The sequence below is a fragment of the Dreissena polymorpha genome, chromosome 9 (genome assembly GCF_020536995.1).
Source record: "Dreissena polymorpha isolate Duluth1 chromosome 9, UMN_Dpol_1.0, whole genome shotgun sequence".
Classification (NCBI taxonomy): Eukaryota; Metazoa; Mollusca; class Bivalvia; order Myida; family Dreissenidae; genus Dreissena; species Dreissena polymorpha.
In genome coordinates, this window is record NC_068363.1 from 56064746 (window position 1) to 56079346 (window position 14601).

Sequence of the window (14601 nt, forward strand, 5' to 3'; positions counted from 1 at the left end):
AAAAAAAATGATGATTTTCTGTAAATACAGCTTCTTTGTGACTAGGCCTGGTTTTGCGTTTAGGTCATAATACACTAAATAGTTTCCCAATATAATTCAATGTAAAAGCGACAACTTTGAGCGAAAATAAATGCAACATTTTGCACATAGAGACCCCCATAACCATACCTTTTCTTAAAGGCCATTCTACGTGGAATCGATTTATGCAATAAAAAAAGATATGTCATGTACAATGCAAGAAAGAACTTGACACAAATCAAAATCGACTGTTTTTGCAACTTTGTTTTTCGGCCGTTTCTTAGTGGAATGTAACCTTTTCTAGTGCAATGGTTTACTATAGTCTTCGAGTGTATCATATTTCAGGGATTCAGTAGTGAACACCTATTCACGCCCTACCATTATCTCCGCAAGATAACACCCGAATAATGGTAAAAAGTGTAAAACATGCCTTCCTGTCAACTATGATATTTTTTTTAGAGAGTACAGCCCTACATGAAGCGATCATTTAGTGTATTGTAACCTCTACATTAGGTCACTATGCAAGTGCGACTTTTTGTACGAAAGTTTGCTAAGTTACTAATAAAAGAAACAATTCATGCACCATATATTTATTTTACGTAAGTGCGAATAGCGAAAGGCAGAGTAATTATATGGTATGATTTACGAATATTTCCCGCATTCGCGCGGTTCAGACTGGTCAGGAGCTAGCATGTCGCTGTAAAGTCACGCGTGTTTAAGTGGTCTCATAAGCGGAAAAGGGTAGATCCTGACCAGACTGTGTCAATATTTGACCGTTGATAATGCGTGTTTCATTTGAGGTATGCTATTTTTGTATTTGTTTTAAGATTAAACAGGCAAGCACTTATTTTTACCTTGGGAATGTAGTTTTTTTTACGATAGGGTCATATGAGCGTGATACAGACACACTATGCGAAAGAGGCAATATTCGTAAGCAAGGAATCCAGAAACTATACATTGGCTCTTTAATATGTTCGGTGTATAGCACGGATAAACGCGTTCTTCATGTGTTTCCTACAAGTTCATCTCAAGTTATAAGCGTTTTTTAAATACCCAGTGCCCTGGCCGAGAACCGGAAACAATTGCGGTAATCCGTTGATTACAACTCGAACACCGCTCCACATTTATCAATGTTCCTAGCTCGGTTCCTGATAGAATAGTTGAGTATGCTTGTCGTTTGATTATATTAACTTATTCGCAGATTTTTTACTTTTTGAAATACATTGTTGTAATAACAAAGAAATATATCTAACAAAAGAAAGTCCCTTCGCAGTGGCTCCAACCAAAGACTTCTCGATAAACAGCGAATGTTCTGCCACAACACCACGCAGGCTTTTGCAATTGCGATGTAAGCTAAACGCTATGCCGGAAATATACTTTATTTTAATTAAAGATGGAAAACGCTACAGATGTGATTTATATTTTTGCGATGTGATTCAGCAATCAACAAACCGATATTTTAAACATTTGTTGTTAGTCATATGTGTCATTTTGCGTGTTCGAATCTTTTGCACACATTCTTATTTGAATGTATAACTTTTTTTTATTGTCATTTTGACAAACTGTGATAAAGTCCCTTTAATATCATACTTTCAGGTAAGACATATCTACAGTCATTGTACGCGTACAAGTTGTTTATCGTCCGCTGTTTGTTTTATTGCTATAAAGGCGACAATACAATTTGTATAATTACGTTCGCAGAGACGCGAAAAAAGTTTTAGGCTCGAGAACCTGGGTGATTTTGAGGGCACTTGCGAACGTTAACCCTCTTTAAAAGGCGTGTTATCCATATAACAATGAACTATGATTACGGCAAAAAGAAAATCGCAATTACACAAACTAAAGAGTGTTGGATAACTTTCATGTTAAGGCCTAGCTGAATACTGGTGTATAAACATTTCGGCTTTTAGAAGGATGCAGTAATAGTAAACACTAGTTTCAAATCTTAAATCAACAAAAACAACATATTAACAGTATAAACGACAAATCGTAGATTACCTGTAATTTCGGCGTGTACGATTGCCACACAATCGAGTTCCGGTTCCGACCCTCATAGTCCGTGCGCGACATGTGCGGCCGGCCGGCGAAGTCGCTCCCGCGCGTCACCAAGGCCTCAAACACGCTCTCGTAGCTGCTGAGAACTACTACTTCCTCCCCATATAGATTGAACCGGAAGACGGGACCGTACTTCCGGTACCAGTCGGTCAGGACTATATGCGTTTTGGACAAATCGAATATGTTACCGACGATCGGTAGTCGACCATCGACAGCGGGTATGTCACCGTACTGACGGTGGTGTTTTGCGTATGCGCTGTACAGATGTGTTAGGAGTAAAACGACGGCGATGGCACCGATAATGAACGTCAGCATGGCCGCTGTTGGGCGCGGATACTGTGAAAGGATCAACACATCTGCTAATGAACAGAGCATAAGAAACAGTATGAATGGCCTATTGAATATCCATCAAACAAATAATATTTACAATGACCGAAATAACAATTTACTAAATCTACATCCGCATCGTCTTCCTCCTCTTTCTCATTATCATCATATACTTCTGCTACTGTTGCTGCTGCTACTACTTCTGCTGCTACTGCTTTTACTACTACAATAACTTCTACTGCTCCTGCTACTACTTCTTAGCTACATAAGAGACACCTTTATCCTCCTCCTCCTCCTCCCCATCATCATCATCATCATCGTCTTCTTTTTCTTCTTCTTCATCATTATCATCATCATCATCATCATCATCATCATCATAAGCAATATAAAATACATAAAAAAAACACATCCAAAAACCACCGAACTACTCACTTGTTTGGTAACACCACGAAATTGAAAGGGACATTATTACAGTTCTGGGCTAGGTTAAAAAAAGATATTTTGCATCCGCACTTTGCTTTTCAAACCTGCGACTGAGAGCCTAACGTATAATTTGAACAGGTCAGTTTAAGATGACAGTGTTCCTTTAGTCACATCAGTCTAATACGCCTTGGGTCTAACTGTGAAAAAATAACACTTATCTATTGGGTACATCCAAAGACGACACATGTAAAATCCTTTCAAAATCACAAAGTGACTTATCTGAAATTATTTTAAAGCATACATATTGATGTATAAAATGGAACAGCTTTGTTTATACCGCGTGTAAGAAGGGATTTTCCATTGGAGTGAAATTCCGGATAACAACTTTTTGTGAATTCGTTTAATCTAAAGTTAAACCAATGTTATTTCGTAACTAATTCTTTATCATGATTAATATATTCTTGGAATACATATTAAATGAGTTTCATTAATAATGTCATTCGAAATAAAAAGAACGAACCATGATGGCAGACACAAACACACAAAAGACACTGTTATTTATCATTCATTAAAAGTTGTTTAGATTCTATAAATAACTACCGGTACTCGTACTATAAAATCGTTATACTGGATATATAATATTGTTTCCTAAATTTACATGCTTATCTACCTATAGTAAGTTATACGTATAACAATAGCAAATACATGACATTATAAACTGCATTGATATTGATACTGGGAAAACATGTTAATATATTATTACAAAATCACGCCGGAAACCGAAACACAGCATACAAAATGATACAATGGCCACTGCATGAGTGGAAACGATGCAACGGCTAATTTATTAATTATGTGTATATCTAAACATAACACAATGTTAAACAAAATGTTAGAAACGTGACATCATGTATGTATTTGTTATTGATGTATTTAGACGATGTACTCTGTACAAGTCTCAATAAAGTGTCTTGTCTTGTCTTGCTAATTGAATGCAAAATCATACTTACGTCCCAAGGCAAAGCAAGTACAATAGTTCCCTATGATACAAATAGTGTTCGCCTGTACGTACACGCTCGTAAATCTACATACTCCAAGGTTATGCTAAATTGTGCATGTTCTATTATGAAAGGTGAAGGTCGCCGGTATTGAAGGTGAAGTTTATTCATGTATATACATGAGATCTAAAGGGAGGTAATCACTTTCGAAACGGATTACAATATATAACAGATCTAAAAATAGAGTATGAGTTGTCTTCCTGTTAAACTCTTTTTCCGCTTGGTTGAGCACTTTGTGTTAGTTAATGTATACATTTACAACGCATTAACCTCAGATGTAAACATTTACGGTTGAAAGCATTGTTGCGGAGTATTTGATAATGTATCGTACTCAGGGAAAAGCCTTTACGTAAACTAGGTTTAAAGTGGTTTTAATATTTGATTAGGGTGCCCATAGGCTGGTGATTTTATTCTGTTCTATGGCAAATGTTTGAACTAACTCATGAATAGAATGCACATGTATACAGAATATCAATACACCAAATGTGCGGTTAGCGATTAGGTTCAACGGAGCGAGGTATGTTATATTTTAAACTGTTTTCATGTAAATGTTGATTTCAAATTACGAAAATCTTATGCAAATACTTTTCATTCACGTTAAACGTTTTGTTATAGTAGATTCTACTAGAAGCCGATTTTTAAAGACGGAATAAATTAAAACGCACATGGGTTTGAGACTACTGTTTTTTTGTCTTGTGTATTTATGTGAATTACTTAGTAATAGATACTGTATTGATGTTGACACATTTCTATTAACGAAATAATTGTCATTATATAAATATTTCTTTATGTAGCTGCTAATAATAATCATGATTAATAAAACAATTAAATTAACATCACGCTGTCCTACATTTCGACCTTTAGAAACTAGTACAGGTCTAAAATCGAAGTTTTCTAGCGTAGACATTATATATATATATAGATAGATAATTTCAGTTACAAAATACTTTCTGTAGAAGCACCAACTTTATGTCCGATAACAATAACTGCAATAAATACAATACTAGCATACTCAACAACAGCTACAATAAAAATACAGCAACAGCAACAACAACTACGAAACTACTACTACTACAACTTCTGCTGCTACTACTGTTACTACTACTACTACTACTACAACTACAACATCAACAACAACTACTACTACTGCTACTACTACAACTACTACTTCTACTACTACTACTACTTCTACTACTACTACTACTACTACTACTACTACTACTACTACTACCACTACTACTACTACTACTACTACCTCAACTACTACTACTACTACTACTACTACTACTACTACTACTACTACTACTACTACTACTTCTACTACTACTACTACTACTACTTCTACTACTACTACTACTACTACTACTGCTACTACTACAACTACTACTGCTACTACTACTACTACCACTATCACTACCACTAATACTAATACAACTACTACCACTTATACTATTACTACTACTGCTACTGCTGCTACTGTTATAGTTACTACGTCAACTACTAGACATACTATATCTACGTATACTTTTTTTCGCAAATTTAAAATCTTTGTTTGTTTGATTCGCTGATAAACATTTGCTTTAGTATTTTTTTCAAAATATCAGCCTTATTTGTTTAGTGGCCATGTATTGGTGTACAGTTTTATACTGATGTTTCGGCAAACTTTAATCGCACAGAAGATATTTGGAAATGTTTATAAAAGCTAGAAACAATGAGATGAGTTCCTTTATGATACATGCATAGTCAGTTATAATTGTTGGGTGATATTTACTTAGCCATGGTTCACGAAAGTCAAGGACGGTCCCTCCTCACATTGTATACTGGTAATTAAATACATTTTGTATAAATATTCAATTTAGAACACATTGTGAACAGAATTACAAACTCATTTGAACACTTCAGTGATCATGAAGGCTTGATAGTAAGAATACAGATAAGAATGTTTCTTATCTTTTTCATTTATCAGTACTCTGCCTACTCAACGAAATATTCGTTTTCGGTTCATTAAATTTGACCAAGACTCACCAAAACATGCATGTGTAAAAACGAACCCTTTAACCAATGTATGCCTAGTGGACTCTCCCATCCTTCTAAATTGGATCAATTTATTTCCATAATTAGGGATGTCTAGTATATTTATTTCTATATTTAGAATATTTCTTACAGAAATTCCTTTAAGCAAACAACGCAGACCCTGATGAGACGCCGCATCATGCGGCGTCTCATCTGGGTCTACGCTGTTTGCCAAGGCCGTTTTTTCTAGACGCTAGGCATAAATGGGTTAAAAAAACACGAAATATATTCAAAAAGTATTCAAAATCATCCAATAGCCAAACGATATTTTAAAGTGCGCGATGTAAGCAGTGATGTAGATACATGCAAGTGACGATTCCAAAGACATCTGCCCGGCGCATTCAATGGACGAAGCGCGACTCCGTTTTCTAGAGACGCTGACCGCCGGCTTGGAGAGCATGCTGCGTACCGGAAGTCACGCCGACACCACCATCGTCGTCGACGGCAGGGTGTTCCCCTGTCATAAGGTGAGTGCAGCCGTACTGAGACTACATGTAAATGTTAGGCAGAAAGTTTTGTTTCAGTTAAATAATAGAAGCAGCAAGTCAAATGTAGATGTGTATAACTTTGACTAAATTCAGAATAAATATATACACATCCAGATGGTAAAAAAATTAAGATACTAAGCTAAAGCACATCACGCACAGCATTATACATACATGAATACATATACTGGTCCCGGTTTCTCAAAAAATTCCTAAGCCTGTTATAACAGGATTTGCTTAAGCTCACCTTTGTATAGTGCAATTCAGTGTGATTTTTTTTTACATTTTAAAAGCTTTATCTAATATTTGTAATGCGACCCTAAGAACATAAATACTGTTTTGTACAACTTAAGCAACTTGACAAATATTAATATGATGACCATCATTTTGAAGAGAGGTAACTTATACCCAATGGTTGGTATTTATTACATTTACGAACTGTGTCAGCAGTATTCATTATGAAGTCGTTTTCGCCAAATTTGCGTAAATTTCAATGCATTTCTTTATCCAAAGCTTCAAATAATATTCCACTAATCTGTCCTACCTAGTTTCCATCTGAATGAGTTGCTTAGTTCAAATATTTTAGGGACAAAATCGGTAAAAAAAATTATTTCAAGGGAAAACTCGTTCTATGATAAGGTTTTTCAATGACAAAATCGTTATAAACTGAGGTACAGTATTTCAAGAACATAGTCATGACATACTGTGATATTTCAAAGACAAATACTTAAATACTGTGTCATTTCAAGGACAAAACCGTTTTGGTTAGTGGCATTTCAGGTGAAATTTGTTATGTACTGTGGTACAAGGACAAAATCGTTCTGAGATATTTCAATAATTGTAATTAAATGTATAAATGGAGACAACATATATATTATTGGTTCACCTTACTATGTTATATAATGCTATTTAATAACAGATACATATGAACCTCGCTCTGGGAAAACAGGGTTTAATGCGTGTGCGTAGAGTGTCGACACAGATTAGCCTTTTAACTTCGCACAGGCCAATAAGGGACAACACTTAACGCTTTTGATGAAAAATTCAAATATAGGCGGAAATTGTCGCCCCGGACACGCACATGTTTAAAGCCCTATTTTCCCAGAGCGCGGCTCAATTATAAAATGTTTGTCTGTATCTGGTTTTATTAACAACAGAGTAGTATAACAAATGCGGTCACATCTCTTTTCTTATTTGTCTGGTCGGCTCTGATTTCAACATGGATCGTGAAAACTAAACAAATTTGATACGTATCATTGGAACACTGTTTGATGGCAAAAGCATTCATGAGTGTGTTTTACCAGGTTAATACGCTATTACGACATAAAAAGCAGTATTCATGGGGATTGATTTAAGTTTTTGTTTTACCGATACTATCGCATGATGGTGCGAATGCACACAACTCTAGCAGGCTCGATTTACTATTTTATAAACATCAACCGCAGAACAACGTGCATGTTTGTAGTTTCGTCACACAGTTTTGCATTAACCTTGTTCTTTAGCCTAACTCTGTGAAAACGGTGCTTAATGCATGTATGTTAAGTGTCGTGCCAGATAAGCCGTTGCAGTCCACACAGGCATTTCAGTGACGACAGATTTCCGCCTTGTCTCGATTTTCATTAAAAAAATAATTTCTTTAAACGAAAATTTCGATTAAAGCGGAAAGTTTCGTTCCTGATTAGCCGGTTGGACAACACAGACTAATTTTGGGCGACACTGTAAGCCCCGTGTTTACAGACCGAGGCATAATTGTTATTGGTTACGATCGCCTGCTTTAAAATAATACTGTTTTCTTGCACACTATGTTCACGATAATATGATGCGATAATCGCAGGGGGGCATGCTGGATACCGCTATGTATGTCGTCCATCCGTGCGTTAGATGCGGGCGTTTGTTAACTTTTTCTTTTAACGATTTCTGCTTTTGAACCGATTGATAAACTTAATTTTCATAGGGGTGATCCGTTGTGATAGACCCTCTTTAAAAGTAGAACAAATTTTTTCGTTCCGTATCAATTGTTGGTTTCTTGGGCAATAAATAGATATTAAAAATGAAAACGACAACATTTCTGAAACACAGGGGTCAATAGTAAAATATTTGGAATAAAACATCTGCTTTAGTGGTCCTTTACTAAGTTTGTTCAATTCATTTCCATGAATTCGAAAGTGACTAAACCCAAAGGTCAACTGATAAATATATTTTTGTTAAGCAAAATAAATATAAAAATATTATCTTAAATGGCAAGGCCCAAAGATGTTATTTTTGCATATAACATGGTATGGGGGCCCTATACAAAGTTCGTTCAAATCATTCCCATAGCGACTTAATTGGTTCCGCCCTTTGTGTCACTTGTAAACTAAATGTTTCCCTCAGATGTATAGAGACAAAAGGTTAGAAACACCAAAGCCCAACAATCGGATGTGTAACATCACATTATGGTCCTGTACCAAGTTGTTAAAATAATGTCCCGAGGTTCAAACATTTTCCTACCCGTCGGGTAACTTGTTTCCCATTTATGTATATAGTGAAAATATAACAACTCTTCTCTCTCTGAAAGCGCAATTCCCAAAGGTGTGGTACTTGGAATGGAGCAGCGCAGTGTGGTCTTCTACCAAGTTTGTGCAAATCATGTCCCTGAGTTGAAAATTGCCCCCCCCCCCCCCAATCTGGATTACTTGTTTACCCCATATGTTTATAGCGTAAACTCTAACAAACATTTTGTGAAACCGCAAGGTCAAAAGATACCGTATCTGAAATTTAATATTGTATGGCGGACCAATACCAAATTTGTTAAAATCATTCCACAAAATCGGCCCCGCCATGGAGGAAACTTGTTTCTCTTATATGTATACAGTGAATACTCAACATTTGTAATTTGTTTTGTAGCTTGAGACTCCTCCTTTTGTTCCAATCTGGTGGTCTAATTTGGTCCCACCTCGTTTTTTTTATCAAATATTTATCACGGCCACGAGGAAGAAAAGCAGATTGTCTTGTTTTGCAACAGTGTAATCTTGTGAAGAATTAAGACGTCATATTTTTTTTTAAACTCACATAACTTGCTGATAGTATAAGTCCTTGTATTGCCCAATCTTAAAGGTCTCTTACTTCGACGAAGTCATAAGGAAAATAAGACAGATAAGACACGAAGAAACAATATCATGTAACTGAAAGAACATCTCACCATAAAAACACGGGGCATTTTCAGTAAAAACAGTTAAACCGTCAATCACTACATGGAAACTAAGTACTTCTCGAATAGGGATAAGTGGTCAGTAATCTATAATTGGTAACATTAATAAATATTACTGAGTAAATACCATAATTAAATTAACACTCTACCCAGTGAATATTGCTCAAGGTAATTATTGATGTTTAATGTGATGTGAATTCAGGTGGTGTTGAGTGCGATGTCACCGTACTTTGAAGCGATGTTCAACCACGACATGATAGAGACGCGCGGGGGCATTGTCACCCTGTACGACATAGAGCCCGACGTATTTGACTGTCTATTGCGATACATGTACACAGGTAGGTATTTTGTTACATGCCATTGTATTGCATACTATTTAAAACACATACCGCTTACGCAGATTCGACGACTAGTTTTAATGTACACAATATTTCGCACCCGATTCTTTCGAATATGAAGCCACTGCTGTTGATCGAAAGTTGTATCGTAATTATGCCTTATAGATTGAAATTGTGCTTGTTTACTTGTTATTATCTTATGTAAGTTATGTTACAAATTTCCTAAGTTATGTCCCCTGTTCAGCATACAATTGAGCATCGCTCTGGGAAAATGGGGCTTAAATAATGTGCGTAAAGTGTGTACCCAGAAACTGAAAAAAATCCAGTTAAGGCGGTAATTGTCGTCCCAGATTTGCCTATGCAGTCCGCTAAACGCGGCCTCAAATATAACGTTTTCATTATGCTCCCCCAAAATTTATTTTGGGGCGGGAGCATATAGTCGCCGCTTCGTCTGTTCGTCCGTCCGTCCGTGCACAATTTTTGTCCGGGCTATTTCTCAGCAACTAATGACCGGAATTCAATGAAACTTTATGGGAAGCTTCACTACCAAGAGGAGATGTGCATATTATCAGCGGGTTATGGTCGGATGATTTTTCACAGAGTTATGGCCCTGAAAATTTCTATAAAAAATTCTTGTTCCCCCAACTACTGTGCCCTCAAGACGTTTCCTTTTATCTGAATATATAGTGCAATATTGTGACAAAAAAAACTTTGGGGATCATCACCCGTCTCCGACGGTTTCTTGTTTTCCTTCAGGTGTCGAGGTGGTTGATCACAATAACGCGGAGCAGATCTTCAAGGCCTCGTCCATGTTACAGATACCCTGTCTCCAGCAGCGATGCGAGGACTTCCTTCTGACCCAAGTGTCCAAGGACAACTGTCTCGGGATCTGGAAGATCGCCAGGGCGCACAATTGCAAAAACCTCGCGGAAATAACTCTTATCAGCATTGTAGAACATTTCCCAGAGATATGTAATTCGGACGATTTTCAAAGTTTGGAAGTGGATGATATGGTGGCGCTGTTAAGCAGCGAGTCACTCGCAGTTCCGAATGAGGAGAGCGTCTGTGATGCTGTGGTGTCATGGCTGAAGTTTGAACCCTCCCGCCAATCTCATTGTGCAGCCATATTCGAAGTCCTCAGATTGCCGTTGGTGACTCCGGAATATCTTTTCAGTCTTTTAGAAGAAGATTTAAACATGGGTGACAAGGCTAGCGATTGCATTCAAGACGCGTTTAAGTTTCACTTGTTTCCTTCGAGGCGAGCACATTTCTCTTCCAAACGGTTCCAACAACGTAGGCATAGCGAGCGGAATGACTGTTTGGTAATTATAGGCGGCTTACTTAAAACAGTTCCCCGGTTCCAGACGACAAAAGAGGTCGTCTGCTACAGTTTTCAGCAGCAGCAGTGGTTCTATTTGCCGTCAATGCCATACGATCCAGGCTACGAATTCGCGGTCTGCTCGCACGGGTCGGATATCTACGTATCCGGCGGTTGGTTGAAGCTGCAAGGGTTGGCCGTCTACAAATCTGAGCAAAACAAGTGGATCGTCTGCGACACGATGACAAATGGCCGGTGTGGTCACTGCATGGTCGCCACTACTAACGCCATTTACGTATTTGGCGGCAGAGACGGGACGGCGCCTGCGTTAAATAATATAGAAGAATTTGACCTCAGGTCGAAGAAATGGCGAATCGCTGGCGAACTGATTTTAGGCATTAGATCAATGTCGTCTGCCGTCGCCGGTGAGGCTGTGTTCTTATTCGGTGGGATCACCGAAACTGATAAAGACTCTGACAAAGTGCAGTGTTTTGACACTCGTTTCGGCACTGCAACAATCATTGGCGATCTTCCTTTTGCATGTCGGATCACACGCTCTGTTACCATAGATAAACAGGTGTACATTATCCTCCCCGATGGACGGGTAGTAGCACTTGACGATTCGTTCACCTCTCGAAAAGCAATCAAGTCCCTATCAGAACTTTCGTTTTCTTTTGACACGGAAGACTCCGACCGTCCTGCATCGCAGATTCCCTTGACCTCCCTTAGGGTGTCTCCTCTCCTACCCTCCCCATCCTCACCGAAAAACTTCCCTGTTCGGGTCACAGAGAAGGAAAACGCGCTCGGAAAAGTTGCTGGTAAGATAAGTGGCTTCAACCAGCATCATTTTGAAGCGATCCAGCACAACGGGAAACTTCACTTGGTCGGCGGCAAGACCCCAGACAACACGATCTTGCGAGATATAGTGGTGGTTGACCCAGACGGATGTAAGATGGTAGGGCAGATAGAAATGCCGGCCGCAAGGTGGTGTTTCGGTTGTGAGAAAATTGTCATTCGTAAGGAGTACCTCCAGAATGCAATAGGGGTTGTGTAATGTATATTCTTATATACATTGTTTTTTCGATTGTGTCAACAATATAATTTTACTTTTTATTTAACAATAACTATTATTAATTAATGTATTACATTACCTTCTGATATCGACCCGATAACACCTACAAACAGTTTTGTTAGGTCACTGTCCGATAACACAAATTAAGCCCCGCCCACATTTGCGATTGTCATGCAATGTCTTCTGATTCTATTGTCACATTCAATTGATACTATTTTTGTTGGAGGTTTTAACATGTTGATGAATGGGGGGCATCGTGATTTCAACAGTGCTGAAGAGAAAATTAGTAAATAGTACACATCATCAATATGAGTGCAAAAGTACATGATGAAATAAGAAAACGTCAATGTAATAAAATCGCTTCAATACCATTTCAAGTCGAACAATCGCCATCTACTGTAACTAACATGCCTGTTTAATTTTCTTATTTTAAAGCCTCATCTTTCGATCCAAAATTCACAATCATGACAATATCAACTGTGATAATAAACGCGTAAATCATTGTTCTGCTGACGTGTTCGCTGTGTTGGCAACAGGGTAACACATCTCATTTTACATCACAATCGTGCTTACGCTTGTGCTTGCAGCCATTAAATTAACACAACGTGTAGCTTTGCAATACATCTACGTCAATTAAAGACACTTATTAAGAATTCCGCTGGTAATCATTAAGAATTGGTACGAATTAATTGTTTGTGTTGTTTTATAGTTTTTACAATTCACACATTTGAATGAGGCTGTCCGCACATACTGAAGTGTGCTGTATGTGTTTGTTTATGAAACATATTGTAGTTGTTTAATGCTTTATCTCACGACAAGTAACACTTTCTCGCTTCAAGTTTTTGTTTATTGATTAACTATGTGCTAAAATGATGTATTGATTAAGTATGGCTGAAATGATATATTTATTCAATATGTGCTAAAATGATATTATGTATTACTTTATCAAGAACTATTTCATATGTTAATAACGTATCGATCCATGTTGACCTTATTAGGTTGTCTCATTTACATGTTGTGCAGTACTGTAAATTGCTAAATTTTAGCGGGTTTTATGTTGATTTAATTATTTTTGTCATATTTTTTGTGTATAGAATTTGCATTATAATTTAAATACATAAATACTGTCTTATAATAGAAGATTGATTTCGGACTCGGATGAATATCGGCAGGAGAGCATCGGCAAGCCTCGACTTACTTTTGCCGTTATCATCTTCGTTGGATATCATTATCTGTTATCATATTCTCTGTTACTGACTTACTTTTTTACCGATGATATTTTTAATTTAATTTTGTTTCGCGAATTCTTTCCGTGCATGTTATTGTAACACTATTCATTTATTTAAATAATGCTAGTATATTGGTGGACAAATTGTACAAATATCATTATGTAAGTATATTGGATGACTAGTGATACACATATAATAATGTTAATATATTGGATGACTAATGTCACACATATAATAATGTACGTATATTGTTGGACTAACGGTACAAATATAAGAATGTAATTATATTGGGTGACTAATGAAACAAATATGATACTGTACGTATATCGAATTACTAATGATTCAACTATAAATATGTTAGTTTATTTGTTTACTAATGCTACAAATATAAAAATATAAGTATATTGGGTGATTGGTTAAACTACTTAACGTTTAGAAATGTCAATTTAGGAGAAATTCAAAATTGAAATGTTATTTCTGTGTAATGTTTGTCCCTTCTTTTTGGAGTAAAATTTAATAATTATCCCAAAGAAACAAAATGTCCTCTATCATATTTATCGTCATTTTCTGTGACATTACACAGATCGTTTTCTTTCTCTTGAAATATTTGACAATTCTTTTTATCACGCCCCATATCTGTACCCGTTTTTAGCTCACCTGAGCGCAATGTGCTTATGGTGAGCTTTTGTGTTCGCGTTTTGTCTGTCGTACGTCATGTGTCGTCATCATTTGCATTTTAACGCTCTGGAGGCCACATTTAATGACCGATCTTCATGAAATTTGGTCAGGAGATTTTTGCCAACGATATCTTGGACGAGTTCAAAAAGAGTTCCGGCTGGTTAAAAACATGGCCGCCAGGGGGCAAGGCATTTTCTCTTAAATGGCTGTAGTAAAACCTTGTTAATACTCTAGAGGCCACATTAATTGTCCGATCATCATGAAACGTGGTCAGAAGTTTTATTACAATTATATCTTAAACGAGTTCGAAAATGGTTCCGGTTGGTAAAAACACATG

At 37.0% G+C, this 14601-nt stretch overlaps 2 protein-coding genes across 4 annotated transcripts in view; one reads left to right on the plus strand and one right to left on the minus strand.

Moving 5' to 3' along the window:
* Positions 1-3977, minus strand: part of LOC127844878 (cytochrome P450 2H2-like) — a 31316-nt gene extending 27339 nt beyond the window's left edge. For both annotated transcript variants that reach the window (XM_052375413.1, XM_052375412.1), the window contains exons 1-2: positions 3834-3977; positions 2017-2409 (exon numbers count right to left, since the gene is read on the minus strand). In XM_052375413.1, coding sequence (XP_052231373.1) covers positions 2017-2388 — 372 coding nt within the window. In that variant the 5' untranslated portion in view covers positions 2389-2409; positions 3834-3977. The remainder of the gene's footprint in view (positions 1-2016; positions 2410-3833) is intronic.
* Positions 694-14067, plus strand: LOC127844877 (kelch-like protein 24). 2 transcript variants are annotated; one of them, XM_052375411.1, is made up of 4 exons: positions 694-818; positions 6230-6421; positions 9832-9967; positions 10724-14067. In XM_052375411.1, exons 2-4 carry the CDS (start codon positions 6299-6301, stop codon positions 12337-12339), a joined length of 1875 nt encoding a protein of 624 aa, XP_052231371.1. In that variant the 5' UTR covers positions 694-818; positions 6230-6298; the 3' UTR covers positions 12340-14067. The 2 variants fall into 2 exon arrangements, with proteins under 2 accessions (XP_052231371.1, XP_052231370.1); XM_052375410.1 differs by lacking the exon at positions 694-818 and adding an exon at positions 4140-4398.
* The last annotated feature ends 534 nt before the right edge of the window (positions 14068-14601 follow it).